Source organism: Manis pentadactyla, chromosome 1 (genome assembly GCF_030020395.1).
Source record: "Manis pentadactyla isolate mManPen7 chromosome 1, mManPen7.hap1, whole genome shotgun sequence".
NCBI lineage: Eukaryota > Metazoa > Chordata > Mammalia > Pholidota > Manidae > Manis > Manis pentadactyla.
Window position 1 is genome coordinate 44,412,668 of NC_080019.1, and position 27,840 is coordinate 44,440,507.

The 27,840-nt window shown below is 50.1% G+C and overlaps 3 protein-coding genes across 7 annotated transcripts in view; 2 read left to right on the top strand and 1 right to left on the bottom strand.

Moving 5' to 3' along the window:
* ANO10 (anoctamin 10) overlaps window positions 1-11,487 on the top strand; it is a 272,762-nt gene extending 261,275 nt beyond the window's left edge. Inside the window, exon 13 of the mRNA XM_036897218.2 lies at window positions 10,959-11,487. Within this exon, the coding sequence (XP_036753113.2) occupies window positions 10,959-11,027 (69 nt within the window). The 3' untranslated portion in view covers window positions 11,028-11,487. The remainder of the gene's footprint in view (window positions 1-10,958) is intronic.
* A 143-nt stretch (window positions 11,488-11,630) lies between these two features.
* On the top strand, window positions 11,631-15,735 carry LOC130682622 (uncharacterized). The gene is made up of 2 exons (XM_057497347.1): window positions 11,631-12,932; window positions 13,918-15,735. The coding sequence occupies exons 1-2, from the start codon at window positions 12,430-12,432 to the stop codon at window positions 14,228-14,230; spliced, it is 816 nt and encodes a 271-aa protein (XP_057353330.1). The 5' UTR covers window positions 11,631-12,429; the 3' UTR covers window positions 14,231-15,735.
* Window positions 15,736-18,173: 2,438 nt separating this feature from the next.
* SNRK (SNF related kinase) overlaps window positions 18,174-27,840 on the bottom strand; it is a 105,636-nt gene continuing 95,969 nt past the window's right edge. For all 5 annotated transcript variants that reach the window (XM_036897215.2, XM_057497315.1, XM_036897216.2 and 2 more), the window contains 2 exons: window positions 25,772-25,906; window positions 18,174-22,019 (listed from right to left, as the gene is read on the bottom strand). In XM_036897215.2, coding sequence (XP_036753110.2) covers window positions 20,801-22,019; window positions 25,772-25,906 — 1,354 coding nt within the window. In that variant the 3' untranslated portion in view covers window positions 18,174-20,800. The remainder of the gene's footprint in view (window positions 22,020-25,771; window positions 25,907-27,840) is intronic.

Consider the following 27,840-nt stretch of genomic DNA (forward strand, 5'->3'; position numbering starts at 1 on the left):
AAATTCAGCTAAAGAGGGCACTGTTCACATGGGCTGAACACCATCTTTCCAGAACTCTCCAGTTTCTTAAGTGTGTGACAGGAACAGTAAAGGAAGCCACTGCTGCTCTTAAAGCAAAAAATACAGCTACGTTTTTAGACTTAGAAGCAGTGAACAGAAAGAAGCAAGGAGAGATGGAATGAAGAGGGTATGTGGCACTAGCTTCTTTACTGTGTTGATTATAGGAGCTCGTTAAAGTGCACTTTGCCACTTTTCCTCCTATTTTACACATTTCTGAATGTGATATGCAGATAGAAGGATGACATTTTAGTTCTAGCTTTTATCCTCTTTCTGAATCCACGATTTTTTTCCAGTAGCACATCTGAATTTGGGCCTACCCAAAGAATCAAGAACATCTCCTAAGTTCACCTGTGCATTTGGGGCCTAAGACGCATCAGAATTCTTCTGTTGTTCCCTTAGCTGGATGATGTGTACACTGGTGGTATTACATATAGAATAATAAATTAGCTGTTAATGTATTTCATTATTTTGGAAGGAACCCAGAATAACCTTTGGAATATGGTAAGAAACAGGGACAAGCCCATGCATTTGCATGTGCCATCTCTCAGAGCCTCCTCCCCCTGACACTGCTTACTGCTGATCTTGGCATCCTAGCTCTGCTCTTCAAAGCGGAGGGGCACGTGCATAGTGCACTAGGCGGTCACCCCATGACTTATTCCAGGATTAATTTCAGTGAAACTAATCACTGCAGTTCAGAAGGCTTCACTTGAGCTCATCTAACGCCATCACAAATGTCAGAGGCCAAGTCTCTCCCAGGCATACACACACTCAGGAGAAACCTGGCATTGTTTGTGGAAACATGGGGTGTCAGCCATGAGTGCTCTGGCTTCTTCATCCAGCCTGTTTCCTGATCACACTAGGGTCTTGGATTGCTGTGCTCTGTCCCATGCAGGCATTTGTTTATGCACGTGCATCATTGTGCCCTGTTCCTCTAAGAAAGGGTAGCCTCCAGTTTGGGATTATAAGTAAAAAGGGGGAAGATGGACCCACCCACAGACATGTTCCCTGGGTGGCTAGTTCTCCACAGGGAGCTTTTCTTGGGGGCTGCAAGCCCGTCACTGGGCCAGCCACAGGTCTTGGGGGTGGGGGTCTCCTGATGGCTCTGCCATCAAACTAGGGGAGGAAAGCATTGTCCTGCTGTCTGTGGGCTGCCTCCGCAGAACAGCTGAATGGGGAATGGACATCACCATCCGCTCAGGGAGTGAACCATTCCCCATTTCTGTTGAAGATCCTGAAGTGGCTGCCACTGGGAGCCACAGTGTTCATGGGGTTCAGTGATGTCTTATTGGCCCCAGAAGCTGGCCTCCCTCCTCATAGACCTTTTTTTAGACTCTGTAGAAAGGCGGGTAGGGGATCCCCAGCCCATGTCCCAGCTGGCCTGTGCTGTGGGCTGCCCCCAGCTCCGGTATGAGCCTCTGCTGCTGAACACCTGTGGGAGCTCATCCTGCGTGTTCCTGGACAGGGCTCCGTCCTCTCCTCATGCTCTCCCTCCCCACAAGGAGGCCGCAGGTGCAGGGATAACTGGAGGCACTACAGCTGAGGGCAGACCCTAAAGCTGCATCCCAAGGAGGCTGTCCCCAGAGCCCGGTGGAGAGGACAGATGCATCAGGGCACTCCCCGGTTCCTAGTCTTCCTCCCCAGCCCTGTCACCCTACCCGGATAGAGACATCCCCAGCCTCCTCCAGCCCTGCCCTTAGGAAAGCCCTCACTCACAGGTGGCTCTCGAGGATGGACCCCTACCCCCACCTGCAGGAGGAGGATGCTGCCCGGGGCGAATAGAAGTCACCTGGGGCCCAGCATCATCCCCCGTCTGCTCTGGCATCTGTACCCCAGAGCCAGCTGAGCTGGACACACATGCACCATGCACATGCCTTTCAAATAGCACAAGTCTCAGATACCAAGTAGTAGCCTGAATCCCTACTAAGGAGAAGAAAAGAGCCCAGGGGGACAGGGCCACCTTCAGAGACACAGGGTCCCCTTTCTACTATTATGAGGAGCAGTTTTAGTTTCTTGACCTGGTATCCAGGGACCCCCCGTCCGAAGTTTTGAGGACTCTCCTAAATGTCAAGATGTCTTTTTTTTTTTCCTTCCTTTCTTCCCTACATTTTTTTAAAAGTATTTTGTTTCAGACTGCCTGCAGCAAGGAGACGGACCATTATCCAGCAACAGAGGAACTCCACGATGTTTTCTGAAACAAAAATTTTCTAGACCATGTCCACCCCTCTGGCTCTTAAGAAGCGAGTGAGTCCGTGAAAGCTCAGCTTTCTGGATGAGATGCAGTCCTCAGGCAGGGTTCCTTGGGCTCCAGAGGCCGACAAGGCAACAGGATAGTTTATTCTCTTGTCTGCAGTGAGGGGGACGGAGGATGTCCTCCTAGAACAGTTAGAAACTCCTTGAGGGATGGATTTCATGCCTGCATAATATTTCTAATCAATAAAAATATAGCATGAGCTTTAAAAATCATCCAACTTACTACTGACTACACCTGCTACAATCTCTGATCTGCACACAGGAGGAAAGGTCGTGGATGGTCGCTTGGAAGGAGGTGGTTCAGGGCTTTGGGTGCCCAGATGGGTTTCACTGGCCTCTTGTCACCAGCTGAGACAGTGTGTCATTTCAGTTCAAGATTTCAGAAAACACTGGCTGCCTAGCTGTGTTTACAGCCCTGTGACATAGCAGTGAGGTGTGTTCAGTGACATTCCCAGCAACCTGTGTTCAGCTGTCAGTATTGGTTACAGGGGCTGCCACCCACCCAGGAGGAGATGTGGGAGATAGAAAAGTAAAGTGAAATGAGAAATGTACAGGAGAAACAGTAATTAATCCCATTTAATGAGACTTATAGATAGAATAAGCGGAAATTAGCTGTTCTGAGGGAAACAGAGTCCAGTGAATGAACACTGGAGCTCCCGCCTAGCACTTAGGGTGTTTTTCTGAAGGAAACCAATCAAGCATAATCATGTCAACCATTCTTGGCTCCCGCTTCACCCAGGCTCCTCAGGAGGGGCCCCAAGGCCGGCAGTTCTGACGACTGGCAGCTGGGCGCCCAGAGCAGCCATTCTCACCCATACCCCACCCCTGTGGTGAAGGGAGTATGTTAATTTTTCAGGTAGGGAGGTGATAGAGAGTTTTAAAAATCATAGTCAATATTACAATTACTGGTTTGGTTTTAGTCGTGATGCTGACTTTGAGATACGGATTAATGGGGGCCGTAGATGCCTGTGTTTATGAAAGGCCCCGTGCCGCGTTAAATGGGGGAGCAGCAGGCGGCTCTGGGGAGGCGCCGAGGACGCTGGGGAACGTGTGTGCTTCCGAGGCCGCCGCGCCTGCCGCTGCCCGGCTTTCTCTTTCCCAGGGGTGCCCATCAGTTCTTGGATTAAAGGTCATTCCCCCTTAATATTTAAGAAAAAATGTGTTTTGAATTAAAAACAGTTTTGTTTGAAAAGCCGGTGCGGGCAGTAGGCTGTCTCCAGGTTTCGCGTAGCGGGCCACCTGCCTTCTGCGTCGGCCTTTCCCTCCGCACAGCCACCACTGCGTCTCCCAGCGGCCGGTCCCCTCCAGGCCTTTGGTTTTTGTGGTTTGCTGCAAGTGTTTATTTCTGTTCTCTGGGCGTTAAGCTTTTGCGGAGCGCCTGGGGCTGAGCAGGCTGTTGCGGTTTCGGTCCCCGGTACGCGCTTGTCTCCCCGCCGCGCTGGCACTGGTGGAGCCTGCAAGGGCTCTCTCTAGAGCAGCCACCTGTGCCCAGTGTCCGTCATCCCCCTGTGCCCGCCGGCCAGAGCCTGAGCTCTGGGAATGTCCCACCAGCTTAGACCCCACAGGTTAAAGGTGAAGTCAGCCAGATCGCGTCTGGGCCTCACCAGCCTCCCTGGGTCTCATCTCCCAAGGGACGCTCGGGGCTTGTGTGCTGCCCGTGGGGCTGCCTCTCTCCTTGGCCCCCAGGGCTTCCAGAAGCAGGGGTGACATCTGGAAGGCCCTGGCACGCCTTCCCTCCCGGCCAGTGCCTACATCCACATCAAGAGTGGGCTGGTTCCTAAGTGATGTGAGTTTTGTCCAGGAAATGCCTCCTGCAGGCCAGATGCTGTTGGCTGTCAGGATGATCTAACAACTGGACTGATGTCTGGGTCACACCCCTGGATGTGTCGGTACCATGGGCTGATGAGAAGTGATTGAAGTGTTGACCTCCCTCTCTCTGACAAACAGCCCGCGCCTTATCGTGGCAGAACCTGAATGGAGGATTAACTCCTACATTTCACACTGCAAAATAATGTCACACCTAGAGATGGAGTCACTTCAGTGAAAGATGCCATTAAAAAATAACTCAGTTTTTAAAAGAAACTTACTTGTTTGTCCTCTGATTCGGGGCATATTGATAACCATACTGTTTTTACATGATTATTTGCCAAAATGCTGAATGATTTTTTTCTCCTTTCTCACACAAAATTGGCATCACCTTCATCCATCTTTTCTGCCCCTCCACTCAGGGACATCCCTTCCATGTCTTCCTCAGCCCTGCTTTTATCACCCTCTTCTGTGGTCATGATGCACAGAGTGGATGTCTGATCCCGTAGTTTTTAAGTACACTGATACCATTTTATTTCATTACGATTAGTCATAGCTTGCTTTTGCACTTAGCAACACTGATTCTTTTCATTTCCCATTACACTCATATTTTATAAATTCTATCTGTGCTCTGACCTAACTGTCCACCGTGGGGGCCATGCAACGCAGGCCCCTGAGAGGGCAGGGTCAGCACGCTGGCCACGCCTCCGGCCTGTGCTCGGCTCTCGCCCTTGGTGGGTGTCCTCAGGACACTCCATAGCCAACTGTTCTCATTCTCCATATTCGCTTCTGGGTGTTGCCAAGACACATCCATTCAGTCCAGCCGCCTTCCGAAAGCAGCATCGGTTACTGGTTTTCTCTCCTCATCTAATGAAGGGGACATTGTGTGTTCCTGAATAATTTCCACATGTTTCTGGGCCCCTTTGTGTTTGTAGGTTGTGCTGTGTCTCAGATTTAGGCCTCCTCTTCTTCATGGGCTCCCTGTTGGAGATGCTGTTGTCAGCAGTTCGCGCATCACTGGTCTTCCTTTCTGTGTTGTAGCTGCTCACACACTTGTGATTTTTCCAACCAACTTTCCCAGGACATGTTCCACATTTTCTTGTTTGTGTGCCCTTAAGAACCTTTCTTTAAAAAAAAAAAAAAAAGGATTTCTGGTCCTTTAAAAAATTAACTCTTAAACTTCCTTTCCAGAGTTTTAGACAACTTTTCAAAATCTTGCTTAAGTTTGTGCTCACAGGTCAGGATAGGGGTTAATGTGGCTTATTCTAGAGCCAGACTCCCTTGGTTGAGAGAAATAGCAGAGGCAGAAAATCTGAGCCATGGAGACAGGACAAATGTGTCACCAAGCATCCAAAAAATTCCGGCAAACCCTCACAGGATGGAAGTGTGATCAGCTGAATCTGAGTCTCACAGCACTGCAAACCACATAACATCAGGCCAAGGCAGGCAGCCAGATGTCCTGGGCTCAAGCCTCCTGTCTGCTGTGTGACCTTGGGCAGGTTTTTCAACCCCCCTGTGCCTCCATCTTTAAAATGATGGTAATGGTATGTCTTTCATAGGGTGGTTATTAGGAACAAACAAGTGAGTGTATGTGTAGAGTGTAGAACAGTGCCTGATATGCAGTGTGATACATCTATTGGTCACTGTTAATTTAAGTTACACAAAGGTAATGGAATATAACAGACATTTTAAAAATATGTCAAAGCAGGAGGAAAAACAATGTTTTTAAGTATATACACAATTATTAGAAATGCAGGATATGGGGAGGCAGGGAGGTAAGTATCCGAGACTGACATGAAGCTGGTACGGAGAAACATGTACGAAGCATGGGCCAGTTCTCGGGGTACAGCCTGTGCCCCACTGCCTGCGGAAGCAAGCTAGGTGGAGTGCAGCCGTCCCACGCTGAGGCCCAGGGTGCTGAGGATGGGTCTGTAAATTCATTGCTTAGTGATTTCATGCATACTTTGGAAAATGGAAAGGATTATATTTAGGGCACCCAAAACTTTGAGAAAATATCAGCACCTACTGATGGGAATGTAAAAACACAGAGTTGATAAGTAGCTCTGATGAGGGTTTTTGTACCTAATAATGTTTAGGGAGGTGGATCACTCATCAGTTCTGCTTTGTTGCTTTTATTAGCATTCAGCACCTTTAAGCCGCCTGTAGAACTTCATAGCCCACAGCATTGGGAGATCTGTAATTGTAGCAGCCCAGATTTCAGACACGGCTGTAGCTAAACAAATGCACCTGTCTCCCCATCCCAGAAGCATCGTTAAGTGCACACGTGAGGATGGTTGGACAGCAAGCCTCTGGTGTCCCCAGGCCCCATACTCTCTATAGGAAGTAATTTGCATTCTCAAAATGTCTTTGAAGTTTTCCTTAAAGTGCCTTTAACTTCTGCTTTGGGGAATTTTGCTCTGAAACTAAAATATGCAGAGAAAGCAGAATTCAAAATATCATTTAAGAAGTAGACATTAAAAGGTTTTTCTTAAAAGTTGAACTGATGACCCTCTGAGCATCAGCTCATGAAGTCAGTGGGCTTGTGGACACCAGCGTCTCACCAGCTGGTTGGGCCAGGCCTGGCCACCAGGTCTGGGAGCCTTTGTGGAGCTGGATCATGATACTCCGAGGAGCCTGTTCCCACCTGGGGCCGGGCTGACGGCCTGGCGACCCTCCTGGTGGCCCTGAACCTCCTCCCTCTTCCCGCCCAGCTGTAACTGTGGACCACCATCACCTCAGCAGAGCCCCTGAGGGCCTTCAGGGGACTAGCATTCCTGTCCGCACTACGTTGGGATCTTAGGGGCTGGGGCCCAGATCTGCTTTGTGACCCAAGCAGGTAACTGTCCAGAGCTCCCCAAATCCATGGTGTTCCCACGTCCCACACATGGGCCCTGCGGCCCAGATAGTGGTGCTGACTTAGGGAACTTGAGTGTGCCTCTGTTACCTCCCCATGAGAAAGGAGGCTATGCATGCCCATTTGTGGATAAAGTGAGGGTGCCTGTGGCCAGGATTCTCCCCTGGCCCTGGTCGGCTAGCTCACTACACACGTGTGGGCAATACGATGCTACTGACTCTATATAAAGAGCCTTGCCCGGTGCTCTGGGCGACACAGTGGCAGGGCTGCAAGGCTGCAGGAGAGCAGAGCAGAGGCTGGAGTGGTGGCAGCACCGAGGACAGAGGCCCAGAGGATGGTGGAGCGGGCAGAGAGGCCCAGAGGCAGAGACTGGCTTGCTGCATGCAGACTCACTCTGGGTGAATAGGATTTTATAACCCTTTCACCCCAAGAATGTTCTACTGTCATTTTTTTTGGTCACACTGAATCCATAGCAAACTTGCCCAGGGTTGAAACCCATTGGCAAGACACTGTTCATTTTTATCAGCTGAGTTGTCATTTCTCTGGCTGCTGCTGGAGGCTTGAAGCTGCATTGGTCCCTCGTCCACAAGCATTTATGGTGCACCAGCTTGGTGGCGCTGTTGAGGTGCTGGGGCCAGTCATGGTCTGCTCTCCAGAGATTACACACTAGGTGGGATAGAACATTTAAAGTAGAAAAAAACATGAACATTGAAAAAAAACAGAATGAGTGGAGTGCAGGGATTAAAACAGAGGAACTTAACAGTGACGGGTGGCTCCTCGGGGCTGAGGGACCTGGCAGGCCTCTAAGGGAGGAGACAGGCCAAGGAGAAATCTCAAGGCAGGAAGGGTGAAGAGCCTACAGGCGGAAGGCATGGGCACCTGGGAGCAGCAGCTGGCCTCCCGCACGGCCCAGCTCCCAGTGGGGCCTGGAAGGGAGAGGGCGTCCCCCCTATGTCTCCAGTGTGCTTATTCGTGTAAGATGGTAGACAAGAAATCCGAGGCTCCTAGGCCCAGGGTGGTCCGTGGAGAAGCTCTGGGGGCTTGTTAGGAATAGAGAGTTCTGGGCCCCACCACGGACCAAGGGTGAGCAACTCCGGGAGGGGCCTATGATTATGCACTTAACACGACCTCCAGGTTCTTCACTGGCCACTGAACCAAACGATCATCAAGGTTCCTTCAGATCAGAAGTTCTTGTGTTCTGGGGTTAATCCCACCATCTCCCCAGCAAGGGCAGAGGTGGGAGGCCTGCTGGGGCTTAGGCTGAGACTTAGCTCCCAGCTCCTGGCGGGGGGAGTTCTGTCACAATGGCTTTCTGGCCGGAGCGGTGGAGACCTACCCCTTTGTAAGGAAATGCCTGGACATGGCACACTGATGTTGAAAGCACTGACCCTTCAACTCAGACAGCGAGCTGCTGCAGCTCGTTTCCTCTAAGCTGCTTGGCATTTCTTTGGGCTTTAGCTGCAGGTTTCAAGTTCTGGCTGTGCTGTCCACTGAGCATGTCCATCAGGCAGTGCAGGGCCTCCAGCTCCCATGGCCCATGGAGGCTTGCCCCTGCCTGGTGAAGGGCCTGGGAGCATGAACCTCCCCACTGCCCTGTGCCCCTGTTCCCTTTAGGGACCACAATCTCTGCATGGCACATCAAGCCTGAGGGACCCAGACGTGGGGAGTTAGGGCTGAGTTTGGTCCACCGGACTCACTGGCTTCCAGAAGCCTTTGCTCCGGGACAGGTGACAGGAAGGGCGGAAGTGGAGACCGTGCCCCTGCCACCCGGCCAGAGGCATGAGAGGAGTGGGGTCCTGCCAGTGTTCCTACCTGCAGGACAATGCCCATGAGCCCATGACCTCCTGGTCACCCCAGCTCTTAGGAGCAGGGTGGCACTGCAGGTGTGGGGAGCCCAGCTGGGTGGATGCCGAGTCCCTCCCTGGGCCTGGGTGGAACCCCCAACCTTGGGCCTGAGAGACGGGGTACTCCAGAAAGACAAGAGGCACCTAGGGGCAGGCCATTCCGGGGAGAGGGCCCGGCAGACAGCACCCCTTCCTGGTGGCTGCGAGCACTGGGCCCCTGTGGGCAGCCTGACAGGCACCTCTGCAGTCCTGGCTGTGGCAGCCGGCTCCCCGCCTAGCCACACACATGGAGAGGGGGCAGCCTCAAAGGCACCTCTGGATCAAAGCCCATTTTGACTTTCCCCCTGTGGGGATTGCTGGGGAAGTATGGGTGGAAGATCCTACGACAAGTCAGGGAATATTTCATCATCATTATGGTCTAGTTTAGTTCAATTTATTTAGCCTTTAATTTCTTTTGGTTACTTGTCAAACCAGGAAATAGATCCATATTCTGTCTCTCTCCCTCTCATAACGTATTAAATGCCACCAGCCAGAAGAATCTGCAGTGAATCTGGGCTGATGTGTTAGTTTTCCTGTACAGGGACAATTCACATCAGTGGTTAACTGGCTCAGGGGAGGACAGGAAGTGTTAGTAACAGAAAAGGTAAAAGACGCAAAAAAATAATTTCTGGGGAGACTCTTGCATAGCATGGCAGCTCTGCTTCTGCAGGTTCATGAACGAAACCAAAGCATTCCCGTCGCCCTGTCAGGCTGATGGTTATATAAGCAGTGTAGCTGTGGGTTGGGTTGTCTGGACAGGTACATCCTTAGGCCAGTGTCACCTCCTGTGCCAGCTCCCTGTGCAAGGCTGCTAAAATGTGTCCCCAGCAGAAAGAGCCCACCCCCAGCCAGCAAACTGGTCACCATGTCCCTACTCTGTTCCTTTCCCATCAAAAGCCATCCCCTTAAACCCTGTTTCTGTGTGAACAAGAGAAGGCCATGCAGGCTCTCCCCACCCAAGATGGAGAGGATCAGCCTCCAGGAGCCCACACTGCTGCCCTGTGGAAGACAGACCAGGCTCAGGAAAGATGAGAACCACCTGGGGTGAAGTGGGGTCTCCCAAGACACCACAGATCTAAAAGATCCTTAGGAAGGGAAATTGGGTTGAAGCAGGAGGCAAATAGTCAGCTGTGAAGGGGACGCCTCTCCCTGAAAGTCACAGGGAGGGTGGCATTTTGTCTAGCCCCATGTGGTGCTTGGAGCTTCCAAGAGGGGCAGCCAGGTGCCCAGGGTGCCAGCACTGTTTGTGCTCAGAGTTTTGTTTTTCCCAAAGTGAATCACCATTATCAAAAATCTGTATGTGTATTTTAAACCAAATTCCAAAAAAGTTGTTCATTTATTCAACAAAACAGGCAAAGCTGGAGTCATGTTCTCCAGCACCCACGAGACGAAGGTCGCTGGGCCCCAGGACTGGGAGCAGCAAGATGTCCCCCCGCGGCTGCCTTGATCCTTGGCTGTGGGCTCCTTCCTTCCAATCCCTCCCTGTGAGGCGAGCAGACTGGGCATCCATCCTAGCCTCTCCCTCAGGGCTACTTCACTGGATGTGTCCGTGGCTTTGGATCGGGGGAGAAGGTGTCCTATGGCTACAGGGATGAAGGACCGGCTAAAACATCTGCACTTGGGGAGGGTCTGCTCTGGGCGAGGTGCGCCACGTCCAGTCCCGCAGCCCCCCTGCCGGGCGCTCCTCGCCCCCAGCACGCACATGTGCAGACCAAGGCTCCCAGACATCCCGTCTCCGCGGTCACTCAAGTTACAGGGAGGGGCAAGGCCTTGGCAGCAAGTCAGGCCTGCGGACGCCCTGCTCTGGCCCCTCCCTGCTTCTTGTCCTGACAGGCCAAGGAGATTTCGGCTGTTCAGTATCTGTGAGATCCCCACTGAGCTGGGCTCACGCACAGCATTTTCACCCACATCTGTTCCTAACCCCCAGCAGGGTCCAAAACACGGCTCTGGACTTCCAGGGAGCCTTGGGTGACATCAGAGGGTCACAGCTTCTAGGGCTCAAAGATGCTTTGATGGGGCTTATGGAGCACGATCGCAGAGGGTGGGAGCACCCGCCACCACGTAAGCTTGCGAGGCTCACCTGGTGTCCTGTGTTCTCTCAACAGCAAATGAAGCTCTTGGCCGAGAATTTGCAGGAGGAGCCGAGGGACAGCAGGAAAGAGAAGGCAGCCTGAGCTCTCGGAGCGACGGGTACCTGGCACAGGGCCTTGGCTCCTGAATGCAGCCCCAGGGCCCGGACATGTGAAGCAGCTCCCACATGGCAGGTGCCCCGTCCCCAGCCAGGGGCTGCGCGGTGGGCAGCTGGCCCGGTTCCTCCGTGTTTCTGCCCGAGCCCCCCACTCCCCCGCCACTCCAGCTGCCGGCCTTGCTCCAGAGCCAGCGCTGCCCCTTGAGCCTCCCCATGTGACAGCCACACCACAGGGTAGGGAACGGGTCAGGGCGTGTACCCACCATGCCCTCACGGGGCTGCTCTGAAGGCCTTGGCTAAGAATGAGGGTTGTACAGTGAGGCGGAGTTTCCAGCACCTGGACAACTCTACCCCGCTACTGGTTCTGTTCTGCAATATATTAACAGACCTTTCATCAGCAAAAGCAGTAGCAACCAAGCTATTAAAGGCAACACGCTTCTCTCCAACTCCTGCCTCCTGTCCGCGGACTCAGGTGGCCCACTCTGTTCTGGAGCAAGCCCTGGGTCAGGTCATGTCAAGGGCAAGCCAAGAAGGGGGTGCTGTGGGTGGGACTTGGCTCTGGGCCAGGCACCTGCGAGCCTCTTCAAGGCCCCCAGCCAAAGCCAGGGCGATTCTCAGGGGCACTGCTGCCGGGGCCCAGCCCCCAGGGCTGCTTCAGGTCCGCGGCGCCAGGCACATGCCGCTGTGGGCTTCTGTCTGCAAAGGAGAGGCCTGCCTCTGCCCAGAGCTGTCTGCCTCCCTAAATGCCCTTCACAGGGACAGTAGCCCATGTGGGCCAGTGGGCTGGGGTACAGTCTCCAGGCACAAAGAGGATGATTCTGGAGCCAGGGCTGCTCCCCGTCTGTGCTCTAGCTATGAGGACAGCCCACCCAGAGCAGGGCCTAGCTTCCTTCCCCTGCCAGTTCAAATTCTGCCTTGGGAAACAGACCCTCCCCACTAGAGCCCAAGCCCCTCACAGCTGGGGGCCGCAGGCCCGGGGCCCTTCCACTGAGACAGCTGCCGGGAGGGGCCGGGGTCCTTCAGCTTCTGGGCCAGTCTCCCCCCTCGGGCCCAGCCCGATTCTCTCCTTCTCATCAGGGTGGGATGGCCTCAGCAGCCCCTTCAGCAGGATGCGTCTCTCGGTGGTGCAGCCGGTCCTGCCAGACCAGCCTATTGGCCAGCATGGACGTCCTTCGGTCAGCTTTGCCCAGTCCCCACTTGGCCAAGGTACACCATGGTGTAATTTCTCAGTGGTTGTTTGATGCTTGGCTAATACTTCTAGAACATGCCCATGTTTTAAAATACCAGTGAAGTTAGCCACTGCTGTAGTGCTGTTCCCCTAAGCCCCAAGAGATTTCTTACTGTCCCAGCCTGGGTGCCCATGTTCGCTGGGAAAGGAGGAAGTTCGGATGGGGTCCTTGTGCTCAGCTCTTCGTATCCCCCAGAGTCCGGCTTTGGGGGCCAGGCACATGAATCCACTGGGGTGTGAGGCTGTGGGTTCTGGATGTGAACGCAGCTCATCCCCCACCAGCCGGCTCACAGCTCTCCAAGCCGGCCCTCTCTCTTGGAGGTGCCGGCGCACACCCGGGATGCCCTGTCTTGTGACTGTCTTACCCAGAAGCCTCCTCCTGCCCTTCTCATTTGACTCAGCAGAAGCACGTCACTTAGCCAGGCCTGAGCCAGGCATGCACAGGGAAAACGGGACCCCCAGGGTGGGCCTGCACGCACAGCACCCACCTCCATGGGGCCAGCCCCTGAGGAGGAGGAGGGACATGGGGGGCCAGCCAGGTTGTGCTAAGAGGAAGGCTGGCAGGAAGGGGAGGCTGTGTGGCGCCTCCAGGACCTGGAGTTCCTCGTGTCCCCGCATGGTGGGTGGCATCCAGCTGTCGGATGAGGTGCTCAGAGGCGGGAGGTGGGAGGGGCCGGGGCATCCGTCACTGCCGCGCATTTCATGGTCCCCTGCCATCTTCATGGATGCCAGGGACCCACCTCGGACAGCGCTGCCCCCCACAGGCCTCACGTGCACAGCAGGGCGCCTCGCGACCCACCCGGTCGTTGTCTCTCCCTGGCACTGCTCTCCGCGGCCTGCTTCCTGCACTTCCCCTTCTCCCACCTCTTCTGCCCACTGACTGGCCCTCAGATCCAACCCAGAGCACTGCTGGCTGGCCATGGGGTCCTTGTGATCCCCACCCCATTTCACCTGTTCTGCCTCAGGGCCCCGTGGTGACCCACACCTGAGAGGACAGCCATGCTCCATGCCCTCGTTCTCCGAACACCCAAGGAGAGAGCTCCGGCTGTCCCCAGCCCGCCTTCCCCTGCAGGTGGACAAGAGCTGGAGGCACTTGCCTGCCTTGAGCAGATGTACTCAGAGGTGCCAGCCCCAGTCCAACCAAGAAAAGGTGCCCACCAAAACAGCACCAGGAGGAGACCAGGCCGCAGTGTCTCCCAGTGGATCAGGAGAGAAAGGGCCTCAGGGCCCCAGGAGTCAGACGCCTGGGTTCTCGGCCACGGGAAGCCCCGTGGGTGTGGGGGCTTGCCCTCACTGCTGGGGAAGAGAGCAGACCGAACCGGGGGCTTTGGACTCCAAGCCCAGTCACCAAATGGCTTTCAAGGAAGGCAGCCGAGGGCCCCAGGATGGGGAAGGCCCGGGGGTCACTCGCAGCCGGTGCGGCCCTCCACGGGCGGGAGACTCCAGGCAGGACTGCTGCTCTGGCCTGCTGGAGGCCCGGCCCACCCCGAGGCCGCTGGGACAGGGTCTCTGCCTCGCCTACCCCGATGCGAGGCTGCCCAGGACGGGGCTCTTGCCTGTCGCTCTCACCCTTGATTACGCATCTCCCTCATGCCATGAGATGAAAATGCCATCGAGTCCACAGGTTGTCCATGGGCCTCGACCCCAGTGTGGATTGGCCGCAGGCCCGATTCACTTCTCAGCCTGACTGTCCTCTCACACAACCAGCCATTCGATTTAGTCTGTGCCAGACAGTCACTGAACACCTCCCTGAGCAGGGGGCAGGGCTGTCACATACCCCACAGGCTTCCCTTCTTGCCCTCCAGAGCTCGGAAGTCCCTGTGCCAGAGGCCGGCAGAGACTCTGCATGTCCCTGTGGTCAGGCCTGGGCCTCCACTGGCCGAGTGCAGCCCCTAGGGTTGCAGCACTGGAGGATCATCAAACGCTTGACCTTTTTCTCTGAGCAGGTGGCCACAACTTGAGAGAGAACAAGAAGGAAATGTTAGAGATCACCAGCCCTCCAGTGAAGCTGGAGGCCAAGGGGTCACTGCCCTCCTTGATGTACCCTCGGGGCCTCAGTTTCCACATACTGTCCCTATGTAAATAAGGTTACAGGCACAGAGGATTCAAGTGATTTGCCCCAGTTCTCACAGCAACATGGCCCACTCTGAGCTCCACATACCTCCAGTGTGTTCACAGCCCACACCACGCCTTTGCCCCACTCTCATCACCCCTAACCCCTGAAGCTCCTGCCCTCCCAGCAGCAAATTAGCAACGAGGAGGAAGGCCAGGGCAACAGACAGTGAGGCCTGGGGTCCAGACTTTCTCACCAAGTTGTTTTAAGAATCTACCAGTGCCAAGCCTTGGCAAACAGATGATGGGGGACTTGGCAAACTTACTGGTCAGCCAAGTCTGAAGAGGCCTGGAAGGCTGCAGGCCCCCCTCCATGCCCCCACACCTCCCCCAGGATGGCTTGGAGAGAGTGGGACCTGACGGAGCTGCAGCCCTGAATCTGGAGGGAAGACGGGCTTCTCCACCAGGGTGGCAGGGTCCTCGGGACTCTGCCTTCAGCTTGGGGGCCCCATTCCTCCCACCCAAAGGAGGGGCCACAGAGGAGAGAAGACGCTTTTCCTGGTCCTGTGCTGCCAAGCTGGTTTGTGGTTTTCTCATCTACACAAAAGCAGCCACCGGGAAGGCACAGGGACACTGCTCACCCCAGCTCACTAAGAGACCAAGTTAGGAGGTCTTGTGAGCTAGCCAAGGGCCCGAGCAAGGCTGCACCAGGTGGGCAGGAAGGCCTGGACCAGCAACGGGGCCTCAGCTTCCTCAGGGTGGCCACAGAGCCCTGGGGAAGAGCCTCCTGTCAGTGCCAAGGCCACCATCCCACCACCCCAGGCCAGGATGGGATCTGGGGAATTTGGCCCTAGAGTCCACGTTCTCTCCAGTAGCTGATGCTAAAGGTCCTGCAGAGCCAGCCTCCTTGCCTGCTGCCTTGTCACCACCATGGCCTGGCAGGGATCTGGAGCACCAAGACCTTCCCACTCACTGGACATCCACCCTGGGTTTGAACAGCCCCTGGGGCAGAGGAGCAATAGCATGCAGGACCAAAGAGACTTTTCAGTTCCCTCAACAACCAGCATTGGATGACTGGCAGCTCTCCAGCCCTATATAAGCCTCAGGGATACTGGGTTATTTCAGAGGCAGAGTCCCTCCATTCAGGAGGGAGGAGATGCTGGGCTTCCTGCTGACTGGAACGTGGGCCTCAAGTGATTAACTAAATAGAGTAAAAAAGACATGACAGCTTTTTTCCTTAAGCTTGTGGCACACATCACACTGACACATGGCATGCAAGAATTTTGGCCTCTAGACCTTGTACAGAGCTGGTGAACTTCCTCACAGGAAAGGTTCTTACATTCAACAAGTAATTTTAAGGTAGACTGTGATTTTATATATATATATATATATATATATATATATATATATATACACATATATACATACATATATATGTATATATATATATATGATTTTATATTTATGTATATAGAAAATAAAAATTATTCCCTACAGCAACCACTAAGTCACAGCCTATAAACCAATAAAAAGTGCTCCATTAAACCAAAGGAACATAGTAAAGAGGGAAAAAGAAAGAACAAATGAGACAAATAAAAACAACTAGAAGGTAGATTTACGTTGGTAATTACACTAAATGTAATTGGTCTAAACACTCTAAGTAAAAGGCAAGGGTTTGCAGAATAAATAAGAAAAGTAATACCCAACTATATGCTGACTAAAAAAAAAACAAAATAAAACCTACTTTAAACATAAAGACACAAATAGGTTAAAAATAAAAAAGATGAATAATATACTTCCACAAGTCAAAGAAAAGCTAGAGTGGCTATATCAACATCAGAGAGAGTAGATTTCAGGACAAAGAATAATTTACCAGGGATAAAGAGAAACATTTTGTAACAATAAAAAGGGATCCATTCATCAAAAGGACTTAATGATCTTAATGTGTATTACCTAACAAAGAGCTTCAAATTTCATGAAGTAAAATTGACAGAACTAAAAGAAGAAATAGGCAAAACCACAGTTATAGTTGGATTTCAACACTCCTCTCTCTGTAATTGACATGACAGAAAATCAGTAAGGCTATAGAAGACTTGAATAACATTATAAACAGACTTGAACTAATTGACATGTATAGAACTCTTTACCAATAACAGCACCTAAAAAGGCACTCATGGAAACATTCATGGGATAGGCCATTTGCTAGGCCATAAAACAGTATCAGTAAGCTTTAAAAGATTTAAGTTATACACATCATAGTTTCTGACCAAAACAGAATTTAACTGAAAATTAATAACATGAGCTTATGTGGAAAATCCCCCAATATTTGGAAATTAAACATGACATGACTTAGCTTTTAAAAGGATCGTTCACAATGCTGAGTGGAAGAGACAAGAGAAAACAAGGCAAAAGCAGCGAGACCCTTTCACAGGTATTTAGTTGTCCAGATGAGCGATGTGTCATGGACCAGAGGGTCAGCAGTAGAGGTGACAGGGGTCAGTTTTGAATGAACAATATTGCTGATAGATTGAATGTTGGGATAAAAGAGTGAAGTGTGACACCAAGATTTTTGACTTGTGCAAAACTAAAGAAGGTTTAGAGTTGCAACTTGTGACGTGGGGGGCATTAGGAAGGTAAGGATTTGAGGGAGACTTGGTAAACTTTTACCAAAGTTTGGAGTTAGTAAAACTTGAGGTACTTATTAGACACATCCCAGTAGAGTGATGTCAGATAGGTTGCTGGCATCTTATTCCTAGGAAAGAGGTGGGCTAAATATAATTTGGGCTCTACCAGCACATAGGTGATAGACTGAATGGAATCCTCAAGAGACTGCAGATAAAGAAGGGTTCCAGAATTGAACCTTGGGATATTCCAAATTTAGAGGTTGGGAGAATGAAGAGCTAGTGGACTGAAGAGCAAAGTAGAAGTGGAGTCCTGAACAATGGGAAATTTACAAGCAAGAATGATCAGTTCATCAAATGCTAACACAGGATTGAAACTGAACACTGGATGAGTAGTTGAGTTGAGGGGACAGTGGAGAATGTGGGAACTGGTAAGATTTCTTTTGGGGTTTATGGTAATGGTTACACAACTCAGGACATACTAAAAACCACTAAATTGTACAATTTAGGTGAATCGTGTGGTATGTGGTTTTCTCAAAGCTTTTTAAAAGCTGCCATTGGATTTAGCACATTGTGCCTTAGCAATAGCATGATGAACATTGGAGGTCACTGCTGGTCTTGAGCAAAGCAGCCTTGGTGGGTGATAGCGGCAAGAGCCTGATTGGAAGGGCTCAAGAGAGTGTGAAGAAGAAGGGCAGAGAATTGTGACAGCTGTATAGAAAACAAAACTTTTAAAGAGAGGAATAGAGTCATGTTTGCTGTTAGGAATGATCTAGTAACAAAGCAAAGATTAATGGTACAACAGAAAGAAGAATGGAAAAGGTGCCTCACTTGCACTGTTAAGTCTCAAGTTGTAAGTGAAAAAAGTGACCTTGGAATCACACTACCAGGAGGAAGGGTGAGGCACATGGATACATACAAAGGCAAGAAGGTAGAAGTAGGAGCCGGTGGCAGTTCTAACTGCTTTGGCTTATGCTTACTTGGATTACTAGGAAGCATGGTGACTAGCCAAGTAAGGAAAGCAGATGGACTGGGGAAATAAGGTCTAATTAATGAGCAATCCTGGGGTGCACTGGACACTTGTGGCCATGAGTTTAAAGCAAGAACAGTCACGATAATATTTTTCAGTCACATCTGGCAGTGCAGGTGCACACCATGTGGGCAGTTGGGTCTAACCCAGGCTGGGACTATACAAAGCTGCATTCATGAAAAGAAACAACAGGGGACGCAGTTTATATTGCTGAACACCAATATGCCACTTTATTATTTGGATTTTTTCCCCATTTGTCACATACTTGTCAATGTTTACACAATGAGAAATATCAACCAGCAGTGGAAGCAACTGACCAAATCAGCTGATAATTCTGTACCCTCTTAACACATATCAATTCTTACTTGGTAGGGATAGCTTTAATTTGATTCAGTCTCACAGCTATTCTTAGAATCGGTGTCAAGATTGTCACATCTTTTAATACAGATAGAACTGCCAGAAGTACATTAATTTTATATATGTGTGTGTGTATACACACACACACACACACACACACACACACATATATATGTACATACACATACATACAAATACAAGACTAATTGTTTTTCCACAATATTTAACACACTACTATACCTCTATGCAACTTCTGAAGACAGGTTAAGGGGTACAAGAAACTGTTTTAGAGCTAGTAGATAGTTTGGTCCAATATTAATGTAATGGTTATTTGCTCCCTCCCTTTTATGTGACCACATACTATGACATACAACACATGCACAATCATTCACTTGTGAACAAATGAGTAAGACGCCACTCAGACTAACATCTGTATACCCAGAGGGTCAACCAACCACACACAACTAATAAGGCTATAATACAGCTATGCAGCATAATGGTCAACACTGCTGATCCTAAAGTGAGCACCATATATACATCTGAATATAAAAAACCATTGAAAACCAAACACATACGGGTTAGTTAAAAGGTGCCATTCCAAGGCTATACATAATCACAGGAAAAAGTATTTACATTACTTGGAAAACAGCTGCAACAAAGAGTTTATTGCCAATGCCCTTTATAAACTTCTCCTCTACATTTAATACAGATGTTATGCTCACTATCTGTGTGAACCACACATCTTTATTTCTGGCCCTTTATAAGATCCCTGCTCAAGAATTTCAAGCAAATATGTTCTATGGCTTCACCCACACATCTTTTCTCGTAGCTTTCAATTATAAATATCACAATGAACTAGAGCGGTAGCTTAAACATATCTAGCCTAGGTCTAGAAAGTAAAATAAGTATTTTACTTTCTTTACTTAGTTTAGTAGGTATACTGTGAAATTCAGAGTTCTGAGTAAAATATATTGAGTCCTAAAGTAGCAGAGTCAGTGTGTCCTTGGAGAAACTGTGACCAATGGAATGAGGTCCTTTGGTGCTTTGCCCACTGTAGGACCCGGTGGCTGCCACTCCAGAGACACGACAGGAGGCTGAGGAGTATGAGAAGGCCCCTGGGGACCCGGCTACACTGAATCACCAATGTTGATAAGCTTTTAAGACCCCCAGGCAAGCAGCATCTAGCCCCTTCCAAAATCAGCAATCTGCAATGTACTGTGTCCTATGAGATAAAATGCCGCAGAAGATGATTACCTCATCAAAAGCAGTCTTTGTACAGGAATAGTTTAAAGCAAGAGTTCTTTGATTATTATTTTAGCAGGAAGGCAAAGTAAAAAACACTCCAGCAAAAAACAAAAAACAAAGCAGGCTTTGTGCATTTTTGTTTGCTGTACCCTTTCATGTGTATTTTTTGATCAGCCAATTTTCATAGCTAACTCAGCTAAAGGATGTAGAAGAATGGAAATAACAAAAGAGACAACCTAATTACCAAACTCCTAAAAATCAAATCCCAAGAATTTTTTTTTAATTTATGGGGTTTTGATTTCACCAACCTCTCTGTGCACCTTTGCTTCCATATCGGCCCTACACTTTTATGTGTCAACATGGTTCTGAAGGAAACCCTGGGGTGTGCCCTATAGGAAGGAATTTACATCGAGCATCTTTTTGTTCTGTTAAGATAGGCATATACTCTGTAAGTAGAGTTAAGATATCATCAGTTCACTTCATCAAGTTACAAAATAAGATTGTCTGCTTGGAATTTAACCACTACAGGGGAAGCTGCCTTATAAATTTAAGTACTTTATCTCATCTATTACAAAACAAGAAAATCTTCAGTTAAATTTTAAGAGCCCAGACTGTTTTTTCACACTATAGATCATACTATAGCTTAAGACAAACAGTTGTGGGTATGCTGAAACGGCGGTGAGGCTCTCAGTGCAGATGCTCGCTGTACTCTGCTCTGCACAGGCCCGGGAAGGCTGGGCATGCACACGCTCGCAGGCTCCAGACCTGCTGGCGTCGTGACGTTATTGCTTTAGTTCTGTCTCAGACACCACAGAGTGTGCCTCAGAGCGTGGAGTCCCCATATCACAGAAGGTCGGGACAGGAATTTAGATTTTTCACAAGGAAACAGCATTTTTTTCTCTCTCTAGGTTAAGTGCAGAACATCAAATTTCTAAGTGCTCCACGTATATTAGGTTCCAAATATACATTTTGATTTAATCCTTATCATCCACTTTAAAATTATAAATGCAGAAATTTTACATAGGCTTTTCGGCTGGAAGAGAAGAGCAGTGTCTAGCAGCATGCACAAGACCATGCACTGTCACATCACCAGGCGAACAAATGAAAATGTAATAAATAATTGCTCCTAGCGCCTACTGTAAAACAGTTAAAACTGAGAGGGGAGCAGCGAAGGGAGCCGGTGTGCGCCGCTCTGGGCAGGAAGCGTGGAGGCCCCGGGTGCGCAGTCAGATGACGTGACAGCAGCTGGCCGGGCTGGAGGCGCACAGCAGCCCGTCCTTCGGGCTGCGCTGGATGTTCACGGAGATGGTCTTCTCACACAGGGGCAGCTGCAGCATGTTGTTGGTCAGGTTCCTGCTCTTCACCCGGCCTAGTTCGGCGGCGGCATCCGCCACATGGTCGGAGAAGAACTTGAGGCCGCCCACCGCAGGGGCCGGCCCCGCGCTGCCCGCGGAGCTGACGCACATTTTCCACGCAGATTTCTCTTGGACCTTCACACTGGACAACGACAAGCCGTTCTGGGGGCCGATAATGTACGTGGCGCGCCCATGGAGCTGCGAGCCGAGACACAGGCCCACGAGCCGGAGGCTCTCCACGAGCTCGCCTGCACTACGTGCAGCCAGCTGTGGGGAGGGCCCGGGGCCGGCGCAGCGGCGCGTGGTGCCCGAGCTGCCAGGGGGATCGCCCCCGGAGCCGCCGGGCGGGCTGCCGCCACCGGCACCACTCTCGCCGGGGCTGGCCTCGTCCGCACCGCCGCCGCCGCCGCTCGGCTTGCCCTGGCCCCCGCCGTCACCCTCGCTGCCGGGGGGCCCCTCGCTGCCGTCCCGGCGGTGCCAGGGGTAGGGGAAGCCGCCGTCTTTGTCCAGGCGCCGCCGGCTCTCAGAGTCGTCGTCGCTAGTCTCGGAGCTGCTGCAGCTGGAGCCCCGGCCCTGGCTTTTCCTCCGGTGGTAGCGCTTGTGAACCGTGCCCGGGGAGGCGATGTTCATCTTCAGCCGGCTCAGCTTGGGAGGCAGGTTCTCATCCATGTCGAACTCGTCATCAGATTCCCCCTCCTCGAAGATCTGGTTGAGGACCGGTGCGCTCTTCCTTGACGTCAGCCGGTTGGTCACAGAGGGCTTCCGGCGCAGCACCACCTGAGCGGGGAGGGACACGGGCTTCCTGTCCTCCTCCTCCTCCTCCTCGTCCTCTTCCACCCGGAACAGACACTTCCTCCCACTGGCCGTGGGCTTCAAGCTTGCGGGCGGCGTGGCAGACAGTGCTGGGCCAGCCAGCTCGGAGAGGTCATCTTTCTTAGCTGTGTCACACAGGCCTTTGCTCCTGTGGCCATTGAGGACATTGTCTGCAGCCCGAGCAGGAGACTGAGGGACAGTTGCATGGGACAGAGGGGTGGCTGTAAGGTCATCCTCAAGGTCCTGGGGTACATCAATTTTGGTCGGCCATGACTGCCTATGTAAGAAATTGCAAAAGGAAAAGCCATGTAATGATATGCAGACTTTACTGAAGTACACTGCATAAGACTTAACGGGACAAAACTGAGAGGCTAGAAAAAGGAAAGTAAAAGAAAAAAGGAACAGCAGTCTTGCAAACCCATGCAACATCCTGTAAGCATCAGCTAGGACACCAGAAGAGCAAATGTGGTTTTGAAACATGTCTGTGGCTTATTGGCCAAATGATCAAGTTCATCACTGTTGTCAGAAGGGAAGGCAGAAAGCTAGTCCATCTTTCCCATATGAGTTTTATACCACAAGAAAAACATTTCAAAAAACATGGAGGAATTACTGCCAAAGAAAAACCTGACCACACACGTTTTGTTCCTTTGGGTCTTAGATCACACCCTTTGAAGGTATATTATTGCTAATAAAAGTCATCTGAAGTTTCCAGTAGTCTTCCAAGTGCTAGAGTATGGTGTAAAAGTTTGGTATTTACAAAAATAAATGGAAATAGTTTAATGGCCGTAAGTATGAGAATAGGAGAAAAGTCAATATATACTGGTATATATAAATCTCTTCTTCACCAATTTAAAAATGCACTAAGCTAAATATACATGTGTGTATTTTTAAATGCCCACACAAGAATACTCAATAGCAAAATCCACTGTTATTTTTTAATCAATCATGATAAAACCTACTGTTATTTGAACTTTGATTTTATTCCCCAATCTGGAGTCACCCTAGTAACAGGAACACTGCTTGGTAGCCAAAGAAAATGACTTTTGGAAATGAGTTGCTAGCATCTTGGAATTCTCAACTGTGCTCTCTGCCCAAGGAAGGAGTAGATGCCAGAGACATTTAAAACAGCCACTGCCACACTATGATACTTTCATTTCACACCAATTATGTTATCCTAGAGATAAAACCCAATTAAATCTATAGCTTTAAAAAGCTTGTAGGAATTCACCACAGACGTCATTCCCCCACTTGAGCTCTTGTTCTCTGCTGCTAGAGTGTTCAAAGCTCTTCTGGAGCCACAGTCACTGCTTGGTGGTCCATAAAAGTCGAGGGTTCAGTCATGTTTTTGAAGTCACAGACGTGACTTTGGACAAGGGACCTGCCCTCCACCAGTGCGACTGCGCAAACCCAGAGCCCACCGCACCCTGGCGAGCGGCACTCATTCCCTCACGCTGCTCCTGGAAGAGTGGCCGCTCCACACCCGCCCCCAGCAGGCAGCGGGGAAGCCAGGGGAGGCGCTGACGCGCACCGGCCCACACAGACCTGCCCGCAGGGACGCGGAGGACGGCCCAGGCGTGTGCGGGCTCCTCCCTCCTTCCCTCCTCACCCAGCCCCACCCCAAAGGTGGCCAGAACCACCGAGGACCCATCCCAGCACGGGCGGGTAAGTGCTGCAGCGGCAGTGGTCCTGCTGTCGCCACTCGGAGCCAAAGGCTCCTCCTCATACCAGTGCATCAAACTGTTAGAGAGCTCACAATTATGGACCACATATTTGGGCACAACGCTATGCTGAACGAAGTAGGTAGTCTTTACAGCCACAACATTGTGAGACAGTCATGGCTTATCTTCAGAAAAGAGAAAAACTTGTAAACGCGTCACACTGAGAACACTGAGGGCTTACTAGAGCCAGCGCCGTTGCAGGAACCCTAAGTAAGAGGGGCTGACTCATGCAATCCACCGTGGTTCCGAAAGGTAGATGCTTTTATTATCTCCCTTTCACAGATGAACAAATCAAAGCAGAGAGGGTAAGTAACCTGCCCAAAGTCACACAGGCTTGAAGACAGCACACCTGAGTCGGGTTTCATGGTTAGTAAAACCCCCAGGGCAGCTTACAAAGCCCTCTGAGCAGCTGCTTGTTGCATGGAGGGGACACTGCGGATGGGCCTCGTGCGTCTCCCTCCCTCGTCTCTCTGGGAAGGCTCCTGTGATAAGATCAGCTCCCTGGGAACCTCACAAGGCCTCTTCTGACAGACAGACCATACCATGTTCCCCTCCTACACTGGCAGAACCCCAAGAATGCATCCTCTCTCTGTGCCTGACTCCCCCTCGCGTGACGGCCTGACCCTATCCCCAGTGCTGATTATGCCACTTCAAACATTGGTCCCCTGGCTCCATCCAGGTTTCTGTGTCCCAGGTCACTGTGACCAGAAGGCAGGCATGGCAACACAACCAAGTGAGGCACAGGGTTCTGACAACAGAAAGAAGGCAAGTAAGCAGACCCACCACCAGCCAGTGGGCCCTGGGCCCCAGGAGGAGGAGGGGCCTTCACAGCATCTCCACTCCAGAATCCCCAGGGGGGCAAAAAGAAAACTTTGTGGAAGGCTCTAATATTTCTTTATAGCTACTATTGGACTTGTAATTTCTATAATAAAATAAAAATAGCTCATTTACATATTGATCAACTTTAGAGAGTTCTGATCTGTTTCACTGAACAGAAAATAGTTAAAACCCAGATACTCCGTTCTCCAGAAGACCGGGTGACTCTAGGCTCAGAGCCCACCTGCCGGAGGCCACCCTTTCCCACTGGGGCGCTCAGGCCGGGCCCGGGCGGCCCTCATCTCAGCGCCCCTCGCCTGGCTTGCCTCGTGCCCAGGAGCCGCCCACTCTCTGGGGCTCACTCCTCTCGAGCAGGTACCGTACAGCACCGCCTGAGTTTTCACTGCCGGGGACTACATCCAGGATATGAGTGAAGTTTCTAAATTGACTTTTCCAGTTCTAGACTTCTGAGTCTTTTGTTTTTGGCCACCCAAGAATGTTTTCTTCTCTCTGTTGTTCAATCTAAAGCAACAGCCTTCACATGGCAAGCTGACTGTAAGTAATTAGAAATCCAATGGTTTTCTTCTTCTTTGAGATAACAGTTATTATTACATATTCACACACTTCTGTTCATATCTAGCTGGATGTATGAATAGAGAATTATTCAGAATCAGGAGCATCTTTGTTTCTGAATCACTACAATTCCATGGATTACTTTATCTGAATCAATAAAGATGAATTTTAAAATAAATTTCAGTGTCCACACTTTGATTTTAAATGGAAAGCTTATAGCCAACGAGAAAGAGCAGTGGGACAGTGACAGTGACCGGGAGAGGGGAGGGCGGGCACAGAGGTCAGTGGTGAGGCCACATTCACTGCTGTGCAGCAGACACATGGGGCCAGCTCCCAGCCCTCTACATGCCGTAGTGCACGTGGCCCTCACCACAAGCCCAGGAGGCAGGCAGTATTATTACTCCATTTTTACAGATGAGAAAGCTGAGTCATAGGTTTAAGTGACCTTCAAGGGTCAAGTAGCTAGTAAATCAACTAGCTGATCTGTCAAATCACTGAATCCTCAGATAACATCACGGCACAGAAATGCCCCATATTTTAAAAAACTGTTTCAAATAATTGAGGGAAAATCTGGCCTTGTTTCTGGAATGAAAAATTAAAGAAAGTAACACATTGATTGATACATATCAGCTCTGGAAGAGTTTAATGAAAATAGCTGACAGATACTCTAGCTTCAAGCAGGTGCTTCTCCAAACGTGTTCCTCTGGCCAGGCCAGCAGCCCCAGCCCTCTCCCCACTGTGCACAGCCGGGGAAGGCGTCCCTGGGAATGAAGGGCCAAGCCCCGCCCGCCCCTGCATGGTCTCACCAGTGAGGCTGTCCTCACTATTTACACTCTCTTGCCCCACAGTAAGGAAGCATTAAAAAAAAAGTTCACTATTCAAAATGTTAACTTACTAAAATCAGTGCAGATTATTTTCTCACCTAAACTGGGCCTTGATATTGCTAGGGCTTGCAGATCTGGTTTGTATTTCTTTCTCTTGCTTTTCCCTCAGGATCCTTTCAGCAAGCAAGAAGTAAGTGGCTGTGATGTGGTTATACCTGTTGGTTTCCAGGGCTCTGAGGAGAATAATGGAGAGCAAATATAAGCCACATCAGCAGGTTTGTGTTTTACAAGCAGAACAGATGTTTTTCTTTTAAGTATAAGCAAATGAAATCCATTGACCTGTAATCTTTAAAACTGGAAAAATACAAATAAGAGAAAAAAGACCTCTTAGCTTCTACATCACTTGAAATTCTAAAAAAGTCCTGCAGAGAATGCTCAATTAGTAAGAAAAACCCAACGTGTTGATGCGATGGCAGACGAGCTTGGACGTCAGTGTTAGATGCATAAGGAAAGGCAATGAAGCTTCCAGGAATTACACATTATCCAAAAATTTAATCTCTATGTCAAAAGTATCCATTTTCATTAAACTGGTTTACTTGCTTCCATTAGAAGTATGACATGAGCTAGATGAATGTGCACAGAAACACAAGTAGCGATCTGAAAAATTAGGAAGAGTTTTTATTTTTACACTCTCAGCGTTTATTGGCATTTTAGACATTTTAATGAATTATTAATGTAAATGAGAGTGTGTCATTAACATCTTCTTTGAATAAAATCAACGTATTCACTCACCCATTTCCACAGTGCTGTCTGAGCACCCAGTCTGGATGGGCCCTGCCCTGAGGCGCTGGGGGTGAGGGCATAATGCCCACAGAGCAGAGCCTTGCCTGCCTCCGACAGCCGGCCTGCCATGGCAAGAGCACAGGAGTGCTACAGAGGATACACAAGGCCCGGAAATACAAAACTGTTCTTTTCAGAAATTTTCTGCGTTAGTGAAAATACACAGTGAACACTTAGGAAAGCGTTTTCACAGAATGTTCGGTGTGACCACAGCTAAAGGAGGCAGGGTGGGCTGAGGTACAAGTTTCTCAAGAGCCCAAGGCTTCAGGGGTCGGAATGGCTCTCTCAGCTGAATACTGGAAAAAGCTACTGGCTTATGTTGAGGGGACTAACAAACGTGCATCTCTGGACTCGGGAATCACCCTCAGAACAAGGAGTGAGCAGCAGGCAGGACCCAGGAAGAGCCGGGAGAGAGAGCCAGCTCGGGTCTCTCAGCTCCTGCTCAGCTTGGGGCTCAGGCTCACCAGTAGACAGGCAAATGGGATCACGTGAACCATTTAAATCGCTCCTGCCTTTGGGTTTGTAATTGAACTGACAAGAATTAAACAGTTCTAAATGACCACACTGTATGTATTTATTTATTTAAGCTAAGAACATTAAGCCAATTCAGGGAGATACAAATAACCTTTCATCTGCTCAAAAAAGAAGTATCAACTTTCTATGTATTCCTAAAGTGAAACAGCAAGTATCCTGCTCATATAAGTCATTTAAGTAGCAGTGGGTCAATCTGTGAAAACTCGTAACAGAAACCTGTAGAAATCTGTAGTTAAACCAAAATAATGAACCTAGGTTTATTTCTCTAAATCTTTCTTTCCAGTATATGTTCTTCATACAGACATTATCCTTCCAAAGGCCCAGACCCTGTGGGTGTTCTGTGACAGTCTGACACACTGAGTGCAGCCTGCAGTCGCCTCTTGTCCAGGGGCAGGCGGCCGGGCCAGCTCACTCAGCAATGCCAGAGCGGCTCCTCATGGGAACCCTTTCTTGTCCTCAGAGTATACCACCTTCCTTCCATCATACCCAAATGCCTCATTCAACAAGTTAAATAATTTCTGAATTTTTATTTTGGAAATGCTTCATATTTTTACAGACAGGACCTCTTGTAGAAATAAGTCACTGTTAAAACAATCGCTTCTTTATATTATCATTGATTTCAAACTTCTTGGTAATTAAAAACTGGCTTTGGTTTTAAAGGACTTAATTAAGACCTGTGTATCTTATGGGTTCCAGGCTGTTGCAGCAAGGGCTCTAAAGGGCCAGACTGTAAATATTTCAGGCTTTGTGGGTCATGGATCTCTCTCAAAACTACTCTGATATTGTAGCACAA